The 19,372-nt window shown below is 44.6% G+C and overlaps 1 protein-coding gene and 1 non-coding gene across 4 annotated transcripts in view; both read left to right on the top strand.

Moving 5' to 3' along the window:
- Positions 1-19,372, top strand: part of ARHGEF6 (Rac/Cdc42 guanine nucleotide exchange factor 6) — a 96,750-nt gene that overhangs the window by 29,039 nt on the left and 48,339 nt on the right. For 2 of the 3 annotated variants that reach the window (XM_040468546.1, XM_040468547.1), the window contains one exon: positions 5,575-5,645. The exons of the other annotated variant lie outside the window; for it this stretch is intronic. In XM_040468546.1, the coding sequence (XP_040324480.1) occupies positions 5,575-5,645 (71 nt within the window). The remainder of the gene's footprint in view (positions 1-5,574; positions 5,646-19,372) is intronic. 3 annotated transcript variants of the gene reach the window in all.
- On the top strand, positions 7,950-8,056 carry LOC121025855 (U6 spliceosomal RNA). Its single transcript, XR_005788174.1, has one exon. It is a non-coding gene; the product is annotated as a U6 spliceosomal RNA (small nuclear RNA).

Below are 19,372 nucleotides of genomic sequence, written 5' to 3'. Positions count from 1 at the left end.
TGCAAATCCCCACCCTGCAGATTTCAGTGCCATGGGAGTGCTGTGCCCGCTTTTCTTCCCTTGAGCCTGCTATGGACAGGAGCACTTTGTGCTCTGGTAAAGTCGCCCTTGGGGAGTGGCATGTTAAGTTCGAGATTCCACTGTAACTTTTGTCTAGAAGATGATTATGGTCAAGGCCCTGGGGACGGCTTCTTCCCTCCCATCAGGAGGAGACTGGTTTCAGAGGACCTGTGAAGCCACCAGTCTACTACCGTAGGAAGTGAGGAAGTAGAATATTTGAGTATCTCGTGCATGCACACGCACGCACGAGACTCCTTTCAACATGAGCTTGAGGCTGAAGGTGGGGTAGGATTTGGTGACCGTGATAATAAAAGCCTCTCACCAAGAATGATGGGACCTGGACGGTGGTGACATTATGGAGCCATCGTTCCCAGTCCTGCTTGCGTACCTCTTGTTTTCTTGTTGCACGAGAAAAATAAACCCTTTTGAACAAAAACATTTTCTCAAAGATTTTATTTCATGAAAAATATATGTATGAATCAATTAGGCATTATATAAGTGTCAGAGGATATATTAAGGGCCTTTGCTCCTTTGTTTGAGTCAGATACATTATAAATAAGAAAATTAGCCATTGGTAACAATTTTCAGTCCTTTATTTAAAAATCAGTGGTGACCTGTAAATTAACGTGTTATTTATGCATGAAAAAAAATTCCTGCCAATACATCAGTGACACCATAAATTGTATCTTTTTCTCGTTTTTGTCTTAGAGAAAAGCTAAGGACTTTGCATTAAAATTTTCCTGGCAAAATGTCCATGCCAAGGAAGTATTGAAGCAAGTATGATCAGAACAGATATTTTAAGCAAATTCTGTTTTCTACAACTGGTTCCGTTAAAGGGTCATTAAATCTTTCTAAGACTTTTTATTAGCAGGTAAATATAGTTATCAGATGAGGAGATTAGGTAGCTGGCTAATTAAATTTGTATTAAGGCAGCTTAAGAAATGACTCTTCCTGCTGATTGTAAACCAAAACTAAGATTGAGCTTTATATTTAGACTTCCTGTTGTAAGCCCCTGGGTATGTCACATAGATGTTTCATATCCAGAGAAACCCATTGTCACTAGATTTCTTTTTGTCCCATCACCACCAACAGGCAATAGGAATCTGTACAGCAGCAGGGGAGGGGAAAGAACCAAACGTTAATTGGAAAAGGCTCTTTATATCAGGATTAGGAGGGTTTCTTATGGCTTTATCTGTGGGATAGTGCTGTTGTTGGAGTTATCTTATGCCAGGTAACCCATTTGAATTCTTCATGACGTTGGTTGATGTCAGCGATTGAGTTGAATTGAATTGAATTGAATTGAGTTGAGCTGAACTGAATTGAATAAGAGGTGGTGAGAGAGACCACCTTGCCTTGTTCCTGATCTCAGGGGGACCACGCTCAGCCTTACATCTTGTGCCATGTATGTCTACGCCAGCTGCAGGTGTTTGGTAGATACTCTTTATTGAGTTGAAGGAGTTCCACTTTATTCCTATTTCGGGGGGGACAGGAGGTGGGAGTTTCTTCCCCTTGAGGGATTGTTGAGTTTTCTCAGGTGCTTTTTCTGCACTGATGGGTATTATCATGCGATTTTTCTTTGTAGACTGTTAATATTGTGGGTTGCATTGATTGATTTTGGAATGTTTAACCAACCTGGCGTCCATGGGGATGGATTCCGTGGTCTACAATGCTTTAAAAATGTTGCGGAATTTTATTTGCTAATATTTTGTTAAGGTTTTTTGCATCTATATTCATGAGGGCTATTGGTCTGCAGTTGTCATTTTTTTATACTATCTTTGTCTGGCTTTGGTGTCCGTGTGATAGTGACTTCATAAAATGAGTTGGAAGGTTATCCCTCCTCTTATTTTCTCTAAGAGATTGTGAAGAATTGGTATTGCCTCTTCCTTAAACGTGTGATAGCGTGCTCCAGTGAAACCATATAGGCCTGGAGATTTCTTTTTCTGGAGTTTCAAGTTTAGAAATTCAATTTCCCTAATAGTTCTAAGTCTGTTCAAATGGTCTAGTTCATACTGGGTGAGTTGTGGTAGTTTTTGTTTTCCGAAGAGTTGGTTCGTTTCACATCTAATTATCAAGTTAATATGTGTAGAGTTGCTCAGAGTATTGCTTTATCATCTTTTTTTTTGTTTGTTTGTTTAAAGAGAGTGCGAGTAGGGGAGAGGGGCAGAGAGAGAGAGAGAGAGAGAGAGAGAGAAGGAGAATCTTAAGCAGGCTCCACGAGCAGCCTGGAGCCCGCCGGGGCTCGATCCCATGACTCAGGGATCATGCCCTGAGCTGAAATCAAGAGTCGGATCATAAACCGACTGAACCACCCAGGTGCCCCTGTCATCTTTTTGATAGGTAGTGACAGCCCCTGTTTCACTCCTGATATTGGTAATTCGTGTCTTCTTTTGGCCTCTGTCAATCCTGCTAGAGGTTTGACAATGGTATTGATCTTATTAAAGCACCAGCTGTTTTTTTGCATCCTGTTCAGCCACCCAGGAACCTCCATGCAGCCAGTCCTTTCTTTTCGGTTCATGTTTTTCTGTCCTACTCCGCATAGGTAACATTTTGTTTCCATTGCAATCACCCATTCCTGTGGCCTTTCCTTCCTGCTTCTCCGTCTTGGCAGGCTCTCCATTACTGTTTACCCTCCCGTTCAGCCTGGCTTTTGAAAGCTGACCCTATCTTGCCGGTATCTCTAGAAAGTTTCATTTTTATCAAGACTGGCTTACGTTACAGTCGCACAAAACGATTGTGCGTTCTTTTAGAAAAAAATGTTTTTAGGTTTATTTATTTATTTATTTATTTATTTATTTATTTATTTTGAGAGCGAGCGAGCAGGGGAGGGGCAGAGACAGAGGGAGAGAGAGGGGATCCCAGGTAGGTTCCGCACCATTAGCACGGAGACCAGTGTGGCGCTCGAACTGACGAACTGGGAGATCATGACCTGAGCTGAAACCAAGAGTCAGGTGCTGAACCGACTGAGCCACCCAGGTGCTCTCGGCTATGAGTTCTAAGTAGAACCATTATCACTACGTTATAGGAAACTGGCCTCCTAAACACTGAAAGAATTTGGTAACTGTCAATTTCAAATAAGTCTAAGAGTCCAACAGTGGTGCCTGGGAAGCACAGCCGGCTTGGTACAATACTTGATTTCAAGTCCTGGCTCTGCCACTTACAATCTTGTGAAGCCACCAGGTAGATCCAGGAGGATCTTGAAATGGCGTGAAGCTTCCAGCAACTGGCTGTACCCCACTTGTCATCACTCGGACGTGACACAGTTGGCCCAGAGGGCTGCCTTTTTGCCTTGTTTTCACCCTACCCAGCAAGGCCCAGCTGGACAATTGATTGGCACAGGAACAGTTCTGCCTTGAGCATTGCCATGTCTACAACTGTGCTTCTGGAATCTTCCCTGCCCAGAAAGTTCTCTACTGTTTTCTCTCCTGGTTTGAATTCTCACCACCCTCCAGGACTAGATCGAGTGCCTCCTGCCCAGCAAGGTCTTCTCTGAGCATCCCAGCTCAAACTGATGGCCTCTCTGAACGCCAGTAGGAATCACTGCAAATGCCATTGACCAAGCCCTTCTCGGTAGATTTACCTCTGGACATCATATTGGTTAGGAGCACAGGCTCTTGTCAAGGCACACCTGAGCTTCAGTCTTGGCCCTGCCATGTCCTAGATACATGCCCTTAGGTAACTAACTTCACCTCCCTGGACCTGAGTGACCTTCTCTGCAAAATGCAATCATCTCTGCCTGCTAGGGTCGTGAGGCTCAAATAAAATGTCTGAAAAGCTATTAAGTGCCAAATAAATAAAAGGATTATTTTAATATAATAATATTTTAAATATAATAATAATTAAAAGTCAAGGTTAAATGAGAAAATATTCATGCGATAATGTGATAGAATTACAGAGGAGCGCCTGGCTGGCTCAGTCAGTAGGGCATGTGACTCTTGACCTTGGGGTCATGAGTTGGAGCCCCACACTGGGGTTCGAGCTTACATAAAAACATGAGATTAAGGGGGTACCTGGGTGGGTCGGTCGGTTAAGCGTCCGACTCTTGAATTCAGCTCAGGTCATGATCTCACAGTTGGTGGGATCAAGCCCCACATCGGGCTCTGCGCTGATGGCACGGAGCCTGCTTGGGGCTCTCTCTCTCTTTCTCTCTCTCTGTCAAAATAAATAGAAAACACTTAAAAATAAGTAAATAAATAAAAAAATTTTTAAAAAGGTTGTTAGGAGAATTACAAAACCATAAGTAAAGTAAGAAAGATCCCTCTGTGTGTGTGTGTGTGTGTGTGTGTGTGTGTTCACAAGTACATATATAAAAAGAATGAGAAGACATGCTTTATTATGTTACTCTGATGATGGTTAACTCTGACTAATCATTGGTTTTTATGTTTTCTCTATAATTTGCATTTTTTAGGGTTGGGATGTAATAGATTTAAAACTAGAAAATATTTTTTAAAAAGAAAAATCAAGTGTGATGATATCTTATGAATTGGTTACTTATATGTACTCGACTATACTTCAGAAAGAGTTTAAAGCAGCATATAATATAGCAAGATAAAAATGGAATGTAAAACAAAATGAAGCAAAGGAGAAAATGAGGGGAGGAACGATAGTGTTAGTGACACTGTTAAACATTTATGATCGCCATCTTGTATTTTCCTGAGGTGTTTTTTTTTTTTATTTTTTTTTTCAACATTTATTTATTTTTGGGACAGAGAGAGACAGAGCATGAACAGGGGAGGGGCAGAGAGAGAGGGAGACACAGAATCGGAAACAGGCTCCAGGCTCTGAGCCATCAGCCCAGAGCCTGACGCGGGGCTCGAACTCACAGACCGCGAGATCGTGACCTGGCTGAAGTCGGACGCTTAACCGACTGCGCCACCCAGGCGCCCCATGTTTTTTTTTTTTTAAAGAAAGAATGCGTTAGGATGTCTCTTAGTCATGAGTTTAATAGGTAAGATTAACTTGGTAAAAGAAAGGCAGCATTTTGTAGCACGATGTCATGATACTCAAACGATACGTAAAAGAAAGAAGAATTTTCTGCTCGTTTTCAGTGTGTTAGAGATTCTGATTATTTTATTTTTGGCACAGTAGAGAGCCCCAAGAAATGATGGCTGCTATTACCTATGTTATAATATATATCTATACTATACTTGTATAGTAACTTACAAGTTACAAATATGTGTATTTGGTTAGCATTAATTTGGCTTATCTGTTTTGAATGAGGTGAGTGGAGAGGCAGACTGGAGTAAAGAAACGAGCCCAAATGGAGTGAAGTTCTTGGTCTGGCCCTGCCATTCATTAGCTAGGCCTTAACTTCTCGGAAATTGAAGGGGTCTGGGCAAGAACCCTAGCTTGGACCATCTAGAGTTTAGTAAAATTAGAGTGTCACTTGTCGGGGAATGTACATTTCCACTGATCCTTCCATTTGACAACATTTATAGTATGTGAGTCGACTTCAGTTATAAAATGTTCATCTTAGATCTGTGTGATCTTAACATAATTTAAATGTCTATTCCACAGAGAGACCCCTCTCCCCCAAGGCTGGCAAAGGATTCGAAACTACTCCACTTACCAAGAACTATTATACTGTGGTGAGTGTTCAGATCAGAACTAACAAAATTTCTTGACTCTCTGTATGGAACCTTTTCACTTGCTGAGCCACTGATGCGTTGAGGTGACGCTCATAGGAGACTGGGTAAAGTATCGCAAGGGTCTAATGTCAGCTGTGCTACCGTGGAGCTCTTCTGCTGGTAGGCCTCTTACAGATGTCTAGAAGTTTTACATCCACTGTACTGAAAAAAAAGAGAAATTGGTTCATAAGTAGGCGTGATGGGGAAACCCAGCAGTTAGATAAAGCCTTACCAGATATTAAGAAGGTGAGTTCCCACGTTCCTCTAATGCTATTAGTTTTAAGTGATCGCATACTGTGATTTTATTTTCGAATCAATCAATCCATTATGGTGTCCTCCAAATTATTACGAACCTTGTATTTGAGGAGAGCCCGGAGGGAAGACTGCCCTCTGGCACAGCAGGAGGCGTGGAATGACTCTGGCTTGAACACAGACATGTCAAAATATATTAGCTATAAATAGGACAGATACAGTACTCAAAATAAGTTCCCATTTGAGAGGAAAAAAAATTGTATTATTCTCCTTAATCTTCCCTCTGCTTTCCTCCACGTCTCCTTTCCAGACTCGGCCCAATCACTAATGAAAAGGACAAATCATTGTAAGCTCTAAGTTTTCTTGTCTGAAATAGTGTCACTTTTGAGAGAGAGAGAGAGAGAGAGGGAGAGAGAGAGAGAGAGAGAGAGACAATCTCGAGCAGGCTCTGTGCCATCAGCACAGCTCTCACGAACCGTGGGATCGTGACCTGAACCGAGATCAAGAGTCGGACGCTTAACCGATTGAGCCACCCAGGCGCTCCTTAGTGTCACTTTTCACCCAATATTGGATGTGCATTTGGACTGCATACTCCTTTCATTTTGCACATGGATAATCTTGTTCAACATCTCTATACGTAGCGTTCCAAAAGTCAGAATTGCACCCTTCCACGAGTTTGCTCCATAATGATGACATGAGTGGTCGTGGGTATGAAAACTCAAGAAGAAGCTTCATAGGGGACATGGGCAATAATCATAGGGGACAATCTTGTCACTATTTTTCTTCTTACATTTCTTTTTTTTTATTTAAAAAAACTTTTTTTTAATGTTTACTGATTTTTGAGAGGGAGAGTCAGAGCATGAGCGGCAGAAGGGCAGAGAGAGGGGGAGACACAGAATCCGAAGCAGGCTCCAGGCTCCGAGCCATCAGCACAGAGCCTGATGCAGGGCTCGAACTCACGAACCGTGAGATCATGAACTGAGCCAAGGTTGGACACTCGACCAACTGAGCCAGCCAGGCGCCCCTCTTCTTACATTTCTGAGGTTAAAATATATTACCCAACAGAGCTAGGCTCCCTTCTTCCTTCCTCCGTGACCATTTCTTCCAGTTTCTAGATGATCCCCCCCCCCCCGTGATTTAATTTTTGTTTTAATTTTTAAAATGTTTGTTTATTTTTGAGAGAGAGAGAGACACACAGAGCACGAGCAGGGGAGGGGCAGACAGAGACACAGAATCCGAAGCAGGCTCCAGGCTCTGGGCTGTCAGCACAGAGTCCGACATGGGGCTCGAACCCACGAACCGTGAGATTATGACCCGAGCCGTAGTCTAGCGCTTAACCGACTGAGCCACCTAGGCTCCCCCTCCCCACCGTGATTTAATTTTCAAAGAAAGTATGCAGTCAAATGGTGGATGAAAACGTTGCAGTAGCTTCTTCTCTCTTTGCATCTGGAGTATGCCATCACACGGCTTTGGAGCTGTCTCTGCCTCTGCTGATTCTATTTATTTTTTTAAGTTTGTATTTAAAATCCCGTTACGTAACATACAGTGTTATATTAGTTTCAGGTGTGCACTATAGTGGTTCTACACTTTCATAAAGTACGCCGTGCTCATCACAACAAGTGCCCTCCTATCACCTATTTAACTGTGCACGTCCATCACCTATTTAACTGTTCCCCCCCACCTCCCCTCTGGTAACCGTCAGTTTGTTCTCTATGGTTGAGAGTCTGTTTCTTGGTTTTCCTCTCTTTTATTTTGTTCCCCTTTGCTCGTTTGTTTTGTTTCTTGATGAATACAATTGTATGCCATTTGTCTCTCTCTGACTGACTTGTTTCTCTCAGCATTATGCTCTCTAGCTCCATCCATGTCATTGCAAATGGCTCGATTTCATTCTTTTCATTCTTTTTTATGGCCGAATAATATTCCAATGGGGTGTGTGTGTGTGTGTGTGTGTGTACGCGCGCGCGCGTGTGTGTGTGTGTGTGTTTAACTCAAAGAGTTAAAAATAGAACTACTGTGCTCGCTTCGGCAGCACATATACTAAAATTGGAACGATACAGAGAAGATTAGCATGGCCCCTGCGCAAGGATGACACGCAAATTCGTGAAGCGTTCCATATTTTTCATCCGGATGGCCAACAGGCACATGAAAAGATGTTCAGCGTCGTTCCTTATCAGGGAAATACAAATCAAAACCACACTCAGGTATCACCTCACGCCAGTCAGAGTGGCCAAAATGAACAAATCAGGAGACTATAGATGCTGGAGAGGATGTGGAGAAACGGGAACCCTCTTGCACTGTTGGTGGGAATGCAAATTGGTGCAGCCGCTCTGGAAAGCAGTGTGGAGGTTCCTCAGAAAATTAAAAATAGACCTACCCTATGACCCAGCAATAGCACTGCTAGGAATTTATCCAAGGGACACAGGAGTACTGATGCATAGGGGCACTTGTACCCCAATGTTCATAGCAGCACTCTCAACAATAGCCAAATTATGGAAAGAGCCTAAATGTCCATCAACTGATGAATGGATAAAGAAATTGTGGTTTATATACGCTATGGAATACTACGTGGCAATGAGAAAAAATGAAATATGGCCTTTTGTAGCAACGTGGATGGAACTGGAGAGTGTGATGCTAAGTGAAATAAGCCAGACAGAGAAAGACAGATACCACATGGTTTCACTCTTATGTGGATCCTGAGAAACTTAATAGGAACCCATGGGGGAGGGGAAGGAAAAAAAAAAAAAAGAGGTTAGAGTGGGAGAGAGCCAAAGCCTAAGAGACTGTTGAGAACTGAGAGCAAACTGAGGGTTGATGGGGGGTGGGAGGGAGGAGAGGGTGGGTGATGGGTATTGAGGAGGGCACCTTTTGGGATGAGCACTGGGTGTTGTATGGAAACCAATTTGACAATAAATTTCATATATAAATAAAAAAAAAATAGAACTACTTTACAATCCAGCAGTTGTACTACTGGGTATTTACCCAGAGAATACAAGAACTAATCCGAAGGGATACACGTACCCTTATGTTTAATTGCAGCATTATTTACAATCGTTGAGATATGAGAGCCATGTGCATAGCTTCTCGTACCTTACTACTCTAAACAATTCTGCAGTGAACATCTTCTGCGTAGGACTTTGGCAAGGCATATAAAGAGCTGTAGCTGGATTCCTGGAAGTTCAGTTATCCAAAGGCCTGAGGGCCAGGAGAACCAATGGTGTAAATTCTAGTCTGAGGGAGGAATAGACTGATATTTTTAGCTCAAGAAGTCAGGCAGAGGGAGCAAATTCTCCCTTCTTCTCCCTTTTTGTTCTTTCCAGGCCCTCAAAAGATTGGATGATGCCCAGCCACGCTGGGGTGGGCAGTCTGCTTTCCTCAACCTACCAAAGCCATCTGCAGACACCCTCCCAGACATACCCAAATAATGTCTAAGCTCGGTACCTTGTGACCTAGTCAAGTTGACATGTAAAATGAACCAATCGCATCCGATAAATTTGGGCAGGATAGAGACTCCTTGAATTTGCAAGTCTGTAGATCTGTCTCCCCCTTTTCAAGTTTCCAGGGGACCGGGTGCTGATTTCTGCCCCACCCGGGCCTTGATGCAAGTTCTCCAGTGTGACCAAAGTGGCTTTGGGTACCCAGCCCAGACCTGCATGTGCCATGAGCCACGTTCAGTGTGTCTAACTGAGGCTTGCCCACTCCTGGCCTGGTGCTTGGAATAGGTGCTCAGGATCCTTTAGGGCCGTGGCAGCCCAGAGGAGGCTTTTGCTGCCCCTGACCGTGGTTCCTTCCGCGTTCTCAAAATTCACTGCCGTTTGTTAAACTTCTCTCACTACTGAGAAACAGCACGCCATTTTTCTATCCATTGTTTTTCTGATAATCTTATGCTGCTTGTTGGCTTTCTCTGCCCTTCATAACTTGCTGTGACATGCCAGGAGGCATTTTAAAATAAAGAACAACAGGGGCCCCTGGCTGGCTCAGTCGGAGCAGCGTGTGACTCTTGATCTCGGGGTTGTGGGTTCGAGCCCCCTGTCGGGTGTAGAGATCGCCGAAAAATAAAATCTTTCAAAAATACATCAAGTTATACACCTCAAGCATAGACACTTTTTATTTGTCAGTCATACCTCAGTAAAACTGAGAAAACAAAGAACAGGAAAAGGGATCTATGTGGCTTAGCGATCAGGCTGAATCTGTGCGCAGCGCTTAGCTCTTGGCGCCCATGGTCCGTCTCACTGGGAACGTAGGACAGACGTGATAGGAAGCCACGTGGCAGAGAATGATGCAGTTATAAAGTGTCCTAAGATGGGCTTCTCAAAACGTGGTTGGGGGATCCTGCCTCAGAAGGCCCCGGGGAGCTTGTTAAAAGTGCACACGTCCGGGCCCCATACCGGACTTGCTGTATATCAGAATCTCTGGCCATAGATCTCAGGAAACAGTACTTTTTTTTCATGTTTATTTATTTTTGAGAGAGAGACAGACAGACAGAGACAGAGCATGAGTGGGGGAGGGGCAGAGGGAGAGGGAGACCCAGAATCCGAAGCAGGCTCCGAGCTGTCGGCACAGAGCCCGACGCCGGGCTCGAACCCACGAACCGTGAGATCATGACCTGAGCCGACGTCGGATGCCCAACCGATTGAGCCCCCCAGGCGCCCCAGGAAATGGCTGGTTCTGCTGCTCACTAAACTGAAGTTGGAGAACCAGTAAAGGGAAAGGTTCAGTGGAAGATGGGATTCAAGCGTGTCGAGACTTAGCTAAGCAGAGAAGAGCTGGAAAAGAATTCAGGCAGGGGGGCTACATGGGCGCACCCCCCCGGACAAGAGTGGGCGCGCCCGCGATCCCTCCCTGCTGGTCATAGAGTGGACTGCGCTGTCTTCTTCGCCCGTCAAAATACCCCCCGGGAAGGTGGAGTGCTGTATTCACACGCAGTGATCCGAATATTCGATTCACGCAGTGATCCGAATATTCGATTCTGGGCGCGAGCATCTATCCGTCTGCAGAGGGAGAGATGATCTCTCCCTACCTCCAAACAGGAAGGAACAGTCAGTAGCGGCCAGCACAATTTATTTTTCTCCTAACTTTCTTCTACTTCATTGTAACTTGTGGCAGACGCCTAGAGGGTATGCCTTGGAGAGCCCGTACGCAGTGGGAAAGGTGGGGAGTGTGTAACATGTGACCTCACATAAAAATCCCAGGAAGCCTCCTGCAATTTCTGCTTTTACCTTCTGCTTACCCATTTTCCCTCTTACTCATCTCTCTACCCACCTGCTCCCACCCGGAGTTTTCTCTACCTTTTTAGCGCTTATCCACCCCCCCCTCTTTTTTAAGACTTTATTTTACAGAGCGGTTTGGGGTTCACAGCAAAATCAAGCAGAAGGAACAGAGATTTCTCACGTACCCCTCCCACCCGCACACACGCACAGCCTCACCCGCTACCAGCGTCTCCCACCAGAGTCGGTGACAACTTGTGACAAGCAAAGGATCTACACTGACGCGTCACGATCTCCCGAAGTCCATCGTTTACATTGGGGTTCCCTCTTGGTGTTGTACGTTCTGTGGGTCTGGACGAATGTATAATGGCCTGTATCCATCATTAGAGTATCACACAGAGTATTTTCACTGCCCTCAAAATCCTCTGTGCACCTTCCCCTTTTAAATCCACCAGCCTGAACTACTCCCTACATCTGCCCATTTATTCCTTCTCCACATTCCCTGTACTTTTTTTTTTTTTTTTACCTACCCATTTCCTGTCTTACTCATCCATATACGGTTGATCCTTGAACAGCTCGGGAGTTAGGGGCGCTGACCCCCTGCACGGTCGAAGATCCATGTAGAACTCTTGACTCCCCAAGAGCTTAACCAGAAGCCTTACCGCTAACATGAACAGTTGATTAACACTTATTTTGTATGTCATATGTATTACATCCTGTCTTCTTACAGTGAAGTTAGCTAGAGAAAAGAAAATGCTATTTAAAATATCATAAGGAACAAGGGGGTTCCCGGGTGGCTCAGTCGGTTTAGTGTCCGACTTCAGCTCAGGTCACGATCTCACGGTGCGGGAGTCCGAGCCCCGCGTCGGGCTCTGGGCCGACAGCTTGGAGCCTGGAGCCTGCTTGGGATTCTGTGTCTCCCTCTCTCTCTCTGCCCTTCCCCTGCTCACACTCCGTCTCTCCCTCTCCCTAAAAAATAAATAAACTTAAAAAAAATGTAAATATCATAAGGAACAGAAAAGACATTTACAGTAAGCGGACCCGCAGTTCAAAGCTGTGTCGTTCAAGGGTCGGCTGTTTATGCATTTTAGCCTCTTAAAATAATTTCTTCATATTCTATGACTCTTTCCCTTTGGAAAAAAAAAAAAAAAAAGAAGAGTTATAAAAACGAACTCACTCTAAAGCCTTTCCAGGAAATGTGGGAAATATATTTTACTGGAAAATCAATAGCCCAGGATAGAGGCATAAAAGGCCGCCACCTGTTTTTCTATGGCTTCTTACCATCTGTCTCGCTCTGAATTTAGTCAAAGGTTAATTGAGCAAAAGAATACTCCGCCGCCCTTGTGAAGACAGAGTCAGGGAGGCAAAGGCAATGTCTGGATGCAGTCTATTTTAGTAAGTTTGAATGGATTTCATCTCGATCAAACTGTGCTGCTGTTTGGCTTGCCAAACCCCTTGCTTTCTGACTCACCACTGAGGCCTTCTGTTTGGGAACACATAGCCTCCTCTGTCTGCTTCCTTTTTTATCCCTTTACAGTACATGCCCTGTGGCCTGAAAAATAAAGAACCAGTCTCAGAAGTTCATCAGTTGGTCTTTTGAGATTGAGGAAAGCAATAAGAATCCTAAGTGTCCACCCTGATGAGCATTTCTGCTCGTCAGACCGCAGCCAGGGCAGCGCTATTTAACATGTTACCGTTCAATTGGGTTTTTGTTGTTGTTGTTGTTGTTTGCATTATTAAGTGAAGGAATCGTGGATCATCTCTGTCAGTTTAGTTTTGTAAAGTCGGCATTCAGCCACCCTCAAAACTTTCAACAATAGGAGTTAAAATATGCTTTCTGTTTAGCTCTGAAGGAGGAAATGTTTAGCTATGAAATTTGTTTCAGTTTTGCTCACTGAAAGGCGGCGGGAGATATCCGCCTGCTTCCCTCACCTTTGCCTTCTGCGTGTCCCAGGCTGGTGGGTCCAGCGAGAGTGGGACTTCTAGAAAGTGCGCCGCCTCACCTGGCAAATAAAGCCACTGGAGCAGGACAGTTGGCACCTTTCTTGCAAAATCCTACTGATTTCTTGTGAAGGAGCCCCAGATGATAGCGTTTTGAAGGGCGTTGAAACAATAACGCTGTTTCAGTGGTGAGAGGGAGGTCGGATTCAAACAATGCTGTTTAATTGTGTCAAGAATCACATCTTATGGGGCGCCTGTGGAGCACCGTCAATTGAGCATCCGACTCTTGACTGGGGCTCAGGTCATGATCCCAGGGTCATGGGATTGAGCCCCGCATCGGGCTCCACTCCGAGCGTAGAGCCTGCTTAAGATTCTCTCTCTCTCTCTCTCTCTCTCTCTCTCTCTCTCTCTCTCTCACTCTTCCCGTCTCCCCCGGGCACATGAGTGCACGCTGTCTCTAAAATAAGATAAAAAAAGTAAAAAAAGAAAATGAAAACCTCATTTTACGAGGTAGATAACGCCTGCAGTTTCTAATTTAAAAAGTTCCTTCGGGCAGTGGGTGCGCGGATTCAGTTTGATTTTTTTTTTCTTTTGTTTTTCTTATTTTCAACAGACGTGATGATTTGGGTAGTGTCACAGCTCTAGGCAACAGTGCTCGAGAGGAGGGTGAGGATGTGAGATGGCTCCTATCCAGACCCGGTCTTTTTAGAAAAATGTGAACAAAAGGAGATGGTTAGATGATTTCATCCCTTCCTGAACATTAGCAGGAAGGCACGCTACCAGCCTTTTCCCACCCTTGATACAAATGCTGTAGACAAATAAATCTTGTTAGTGAAGCAGTCTGTGTATGTTTTCCCTCTTACTTACTAAAAGACGGTGCTGCTGAATTCTGGTGTAGTTCTCCCCATTTCTAAGAATACAAAATGAATATGAGTGCAGCGCATTTATGTAAGCGATTAGCTGAGGTACCACAGGCGACCCCAGCCCAGCTGGGCAGGCAGTTTCACTGATGGACAAACTAGAGTTTGGAAGGACCATCCTGGGTAAGGACGTGGGGTCAGGGAGAAAAAAACGTATAAAGAGTTTCTATTAACAGATGAGAAATATGGGCTTTGAGTCTTTAAAATCGCTTTTTTGGCCATATAATTTCTATACCACAAGACTCACCGTTTTAAACTTGCACGGGGGCGCCTGGGTGGCTCAGTGGGGGAAGCGTCCGACGCTTGATTTTGGCTCGGGTCGTGATCTCACGGTTTGTGAGTTCAAGTCCCGCATGGGCTCTGTGCTGACAATATTTGTTGCTTTGTGTCTAGCTTCTTTCACTTAGAATAATATTTTCATGGATCATCCATGTTGTAGAATATATCAGTGCTTCTTTCCTTTTTGCGGCTAATATTCCATTGTATAGACACACGAGGTTTTGTGTAGACATTCACCAGTTTATGGACCTTCGGATTATTGCCACTTGTTGGGTACTATTAATGACGCTGTGTGAAAATTCATGTGCAAATTTTTGTGTGGACATAGGTTTTCATTTCTCCAGTGATTGAACTGCTGCGTCATATGGTAACTCTAGGGCTATTCAAATCCTCAGCCAACTTTTTTTTTTTAATGTTTGTTTATTTTTTTAGGAGATAGAGAGACCGAGTGCAAGCGGGGGAAGGGCAGAGAGAGAGGGAGACACAGAATCCGAAGCAGGCTCCAGGCTCCAAGCCGTCAGCGCAGAGCCCGACGCGGGGCTCGAACTCACGAACCGTGAGATCATGACCCGAGTCGAAGTCGGAAGCTTAACCGACTGAGCCACCCAGGCGCCCCCTTAGCCAACTTTTAATTAATTATTTTTACTGTTGAGTTGTAAGAGTTCTTTATATATTCTGGATACTGGATCCTTATCAGATATACGACTTGTCAATATTTCTCCCATTCTGTGGGTTGTCTTCTCACGTCCTCGATAATGCCCTTTGACACACATAAGTTTTTAATTTTTATGAATTCCAATTTATGTATTTTTTTTTTTCTCTTGTTGCTTGTGCTTTTGGTGTCAAATCTGAAGTCGTGAAGATTTTCGCCTCTGTTTTCTTCTAAGAGTTTGGTAGTTTTAACGCTTGAGTCCATTTTGACTTAATTTTTGTATTATATTATAAAGTTGGAGTGCAGATTCTTTGGCATGTAGACACCCAGTGGTCCCAGCACCATTTGCTGAAAAGATTGTTCTTTCCCTATTGAAAGGTCTCGCACACTTGTCAAAAATCAGTTGACCAGGGGTTCGTTTCTGGACTACTCCGTTGATTTATGTATCTATCTTGTTACTATAGTTTTGGAGTGTGTTTTGGAATTGGGAAATGTACCCTGTACTTTGTTCTTTTCTAAGATCATAAGAGTTTGTGAAGGATTGATATGAATTCTTTCAACTTTTGGTAGAACCGACCAGTAAGGCCATCTCATCCTGGGCTTTAAATTATGGGAATTGTTTCGAATGCTTTATTCAGTGGCTTTACTTGTTATAGATGTATTCAGATTTTCTATTTCTTTTTTTTTCTTGAGGCGGGGGAGGGGCAGAGGAAGAAGGAGACAGAATCTTTAAAAAACATTTTTTTTTTAACGCTTATTTATTTTTGAGACAGAGAGAGACAGAGCATGAACGGGGGAGGGGCAGAGAGAGAGGGAGGCACAGAATCAGAAGCAGGCTCCAGGCTCTGAGCCATCAGCCCAGAGCCCGACGCGGGGCTCGAACTCGCGGACCGCGAGATCGTGACCTGAGCTGAAGTCGGACGCTTAACCGACTGAGCCACCCAGGCGCCCCAGAAGGAGAAAGAATCTTAAGCGTGCCTCATGCCTAGCACGGAGCTCCATGTGGGGCTTAATCTCATGACTGTGAGATCATGGCCTGAGCCTAAATCGAGAGTCAGGCGCTGAACCGACCGAGCCACCCAGGCGCTCCTGGATTTTCTATTTCTTTTGTGAGTCGGTTTTGGTAGTTTGTATCTTTGTAGATTTTTTTTTTTTTTTTTACTTTTTTGGGTGGTCGACCTAGAGTTTGCAATATATATTTAGAAGGAATCCGGGTCCATTGTCACAGAGCACTATACCGCTTCACAGGTAGCACAAGCACCTTATAATAACAGAGTATACCTAATTCTTCCTTCCCACCCCTGGCATCATTACTGTCATTCATTTCATTTATACATAAACATACGTAGGCATCATATATATGCTTGTAGATAAGCATATATAATTGAATACATTGTTCCTGTTACTATTTTGAACAAACTGTTATCTGTTAGATCAATTAAGAATACAAAAAAAGTAGATGGGGCACCTGGGTGGCTCGGTCGGTTAAGCGACCCACTCTTGGTTTCAGCTCAGGTCATGATCTCGTGGTTTGTGGGTTCGAGTCCCACAGAGGGCTGTGTGATGGCTGCACAGAGCCTGCTTGGGCTTCTCTCTCTCCCTCTCTCCCGTCCCCTCCTCCCCCTCAAAATAAATAAATAAATAAATAAACATTAAAAAAAAGAATACAAAAAATTCGAGTTTTTATTTTATTTCATTTTTTTTTAATTTTAGAGAGAGAGAGCGTGCAAGCGAGAGATAGGGAGAAGGGCAGAGGGCAGAGAATCCCAGGCAAGTTCCACACTCAGCGCGTGACTTTCTTTCTTTCTTTATGTAGATCTGGGTCTCTGACCTATATAGCATTTTCCTTCTTCCTGAAGAACCTTTTGGGAAACATTTCTTGCAAGGCAGGTCTACCGGCAACAAATTCCCTCAATTTTTATACGCCTGAGTTCTGAAGGAAAATTTCACAAGGTACAGAATGCCAAGTTGGGGAGATTTTTTTTTCTCAGCACTTTAAACATTTCTCTCCACTCCTCTCTTACTTGCATAGTTTTTGAGGATAAGTTGAATATAATTCTTATCTTAGGTCCTCTCTAGGTAAGCTGTTCCCAACCCTCCCCACCCTTCCCCCTGGCTTCTTTCAGGACTTTTTCTTTATCATTGTTTTTTTCTGCAGTTTAAAGATGATCTGCCTGCTTGGTGTTTTCGGAGCTTCCTGGATCTGTTGTTTGGTGTTTGACATGAATGTGGAAAAATTCTCAGTCATTGTTGTTTCAAGTATTTCTTCTGTCCCTTTCTCTTTGTCTTCTCCTGGTAGCCTCATTAAACATATGTCATCTTTGGTATCTTGTTCCATTTTCTTTAGTCTTTTTTTCTTTCCTGTTTGCTTTTCAGTTTTGAAATCTTGTATTGACATATCCACAAGTTCAGAGACTCTTTTTTTAATTAAAAAAATTTTTTTTTTAATTTTTGAGAGACAGAGAGAGACAGACCATGAGCAGGGAGGGGCAGAGAGGGAGAGGGAGACACAGAATCGGAAGCAGGCTCCAGGCTCCGAGCCATCAGCCCAGAGCCCGACGCGGGGCTTGAACCGTGAGATCATGACCTGAGCCTAAGTCAGACGCTTAACCGACTGAGCCCCTCAGAGATTGTTTTATATATTGTATGTTGTCTACATAGTTATATTAAAATCCTAGTCTCATTAATTCCAACACTCCTGCCATATCTGACCATGGTTCTAATGTTTTCTCTGTGTCTTCAAACTGCGTTTTTTGCCTGGTAGTACGCCTTGTTGCTTTTTGTTGAGAGCCAAACATGATGTACTAGTTGAAAGGAACTGCAGTAAATAGGTCTTTAGTAATATGGTGGCATGGCATGGGGGGGCAGGGGCAGTATTCTGGAGCCCAGTGATTAAGTCTCAGTCTTTTGGTGAGTTTATGTCTCTGGATTACGAACTTCACCAGTGCTTCTCAAGCAGCTTTCCTCCCTTAGGTGGGACAGGAAGGCTAGAGGGACTGGGATAGGGTATTTCCTTTCCCCTAGGTGGGTTAGGCTCTGACGAAAAACCCGATAGATCAAGCTCTGGTCAAATAGTTTCTCTCTTGAGGGCAGACCTTGTTAGGATGAACAGAATGCTGTGGCGTATTTCAAGATGGCTCCCCTTCCTTTCCCCCTTCTGAAGTGGGACGGAGATTTTCCTCCTGCTTCACTGAGACAACCTGGTGGCTGGCGGAGGTAAAACAAAAGATGGGCGGGCTGTCCCGTGACTGGGTCCCCTGGGGTTTTCAACTCTCAGACTGGGCCACGCTGAGCCCCCCCAGCAATTCGGTCACAGTCCGGATTCTCCTGCCTCTGCTCATGGGTTTCTGCTCCAGCAAGTTTGATTTTCAGTGTCCGCTTGTCTGTCTCTCCAGTTCTGGGGGTAGCATTGTCCCCTGTGACCTCAATTCCCTGAGAAGAAGAGTTAGTTGTTTGTTGTTTTTTTTTTTTTCCCCAGTTAGTTCAGCTAGTCTGCTGATTGTTAGGCTGGAGTAATGACTTCCAAGCTCCTTAAATGCTGGCCCAGAAACCAGAAGTCCTGTTGCTTATTTTTCGATAGAGACATTTATAGCTACATATCGTCTGCCTTAAGGGCATCCCGTGAGTGTTTTTACGTTGTGTTTTCTTTTTTTGTTCATCTCAGGGCAGTTGCTGACTTCCTTTGGGGTGCCTAAACTTTCTAGGGGGGGGAGGAAAGCATCGCCAGCCCGTCACTGGATTAATTTCAGGGAGCAGTGGAACCTCCAGGCCTCGGGATTTGTTTCCACTAACACCTTTCGACAGTGGTTTCTGAGGAAGACAGGAACTGAAAGGAGACAGAAGTGGCTGAGGAGAAGGCCGTGTGACCTCAGTTCTCGCTTCAGAAGCCACCCTGTGGGCGGCTTCCCTCTAAAGCAGGGATTCTGACCTAGGGCCAGTATTGTCCCTCGGTGACACTGAACAATGCCGGGACACGTGTGTCATCGCCAGGCTGGAGCAGGGGTTGGCTAGTGGCGTCTAGCATCTCTCGGGTAGAGGCCAGGGATGCTGCTAGGCATGCTGTAACGCACAGGGCGCCCCCTCAGAGCGGACAGTTATCTGGTCTGAAATGTCAATGGCGCTGCCGTGGAGAAACCTTTTCTTGCCCCCTTACGTTGGTGGGACTGTCTCCTGCTCACTTAGCACCTACCTGTCCAGTGTCTCAGTGCCTCTTCACAATGGTCCCTGAGGTAGGTGAAATGTCACAATCTGAGGTGAGGCGGGTGAAGCCTTAAAACTGTAGCCAGGCTGTCAGTCGGGAGCAGAGCCCGGACGACCACCCTCCAGTCCGGTTGTGTCCCCCCAAACGCCCACAGTCGCCCGGGCCTCCGCTCGCCTTGCTCAGTCCACCTTTCGAAGGCAGATCGTCATGGACTGTCCTGTGAGTACACGTCCCAGCTA

The sequence above is a fragment of the Herpailurus yagouaroundi genome, unplaced genomic scaffold, assembly GCF_014898765.1.
Source record: "Herpailurus yagouaroundi ecotype Mexico unplaced genomic scaffold, PumYag 67702, whole genome shotgun sequence".
Classification (NCBI taxonomy): domain Eukaryota; kingdom Metazoa; phylum Chordata; class Mammalia; order Carnivora; family Felidae; genus Herpailurus; species Herpailurus yagouaroundi.
Note: the sequence above shows the minus strand (reverse complement) of the source record. Positions and strands in the feature narration are given on the sequence as shown.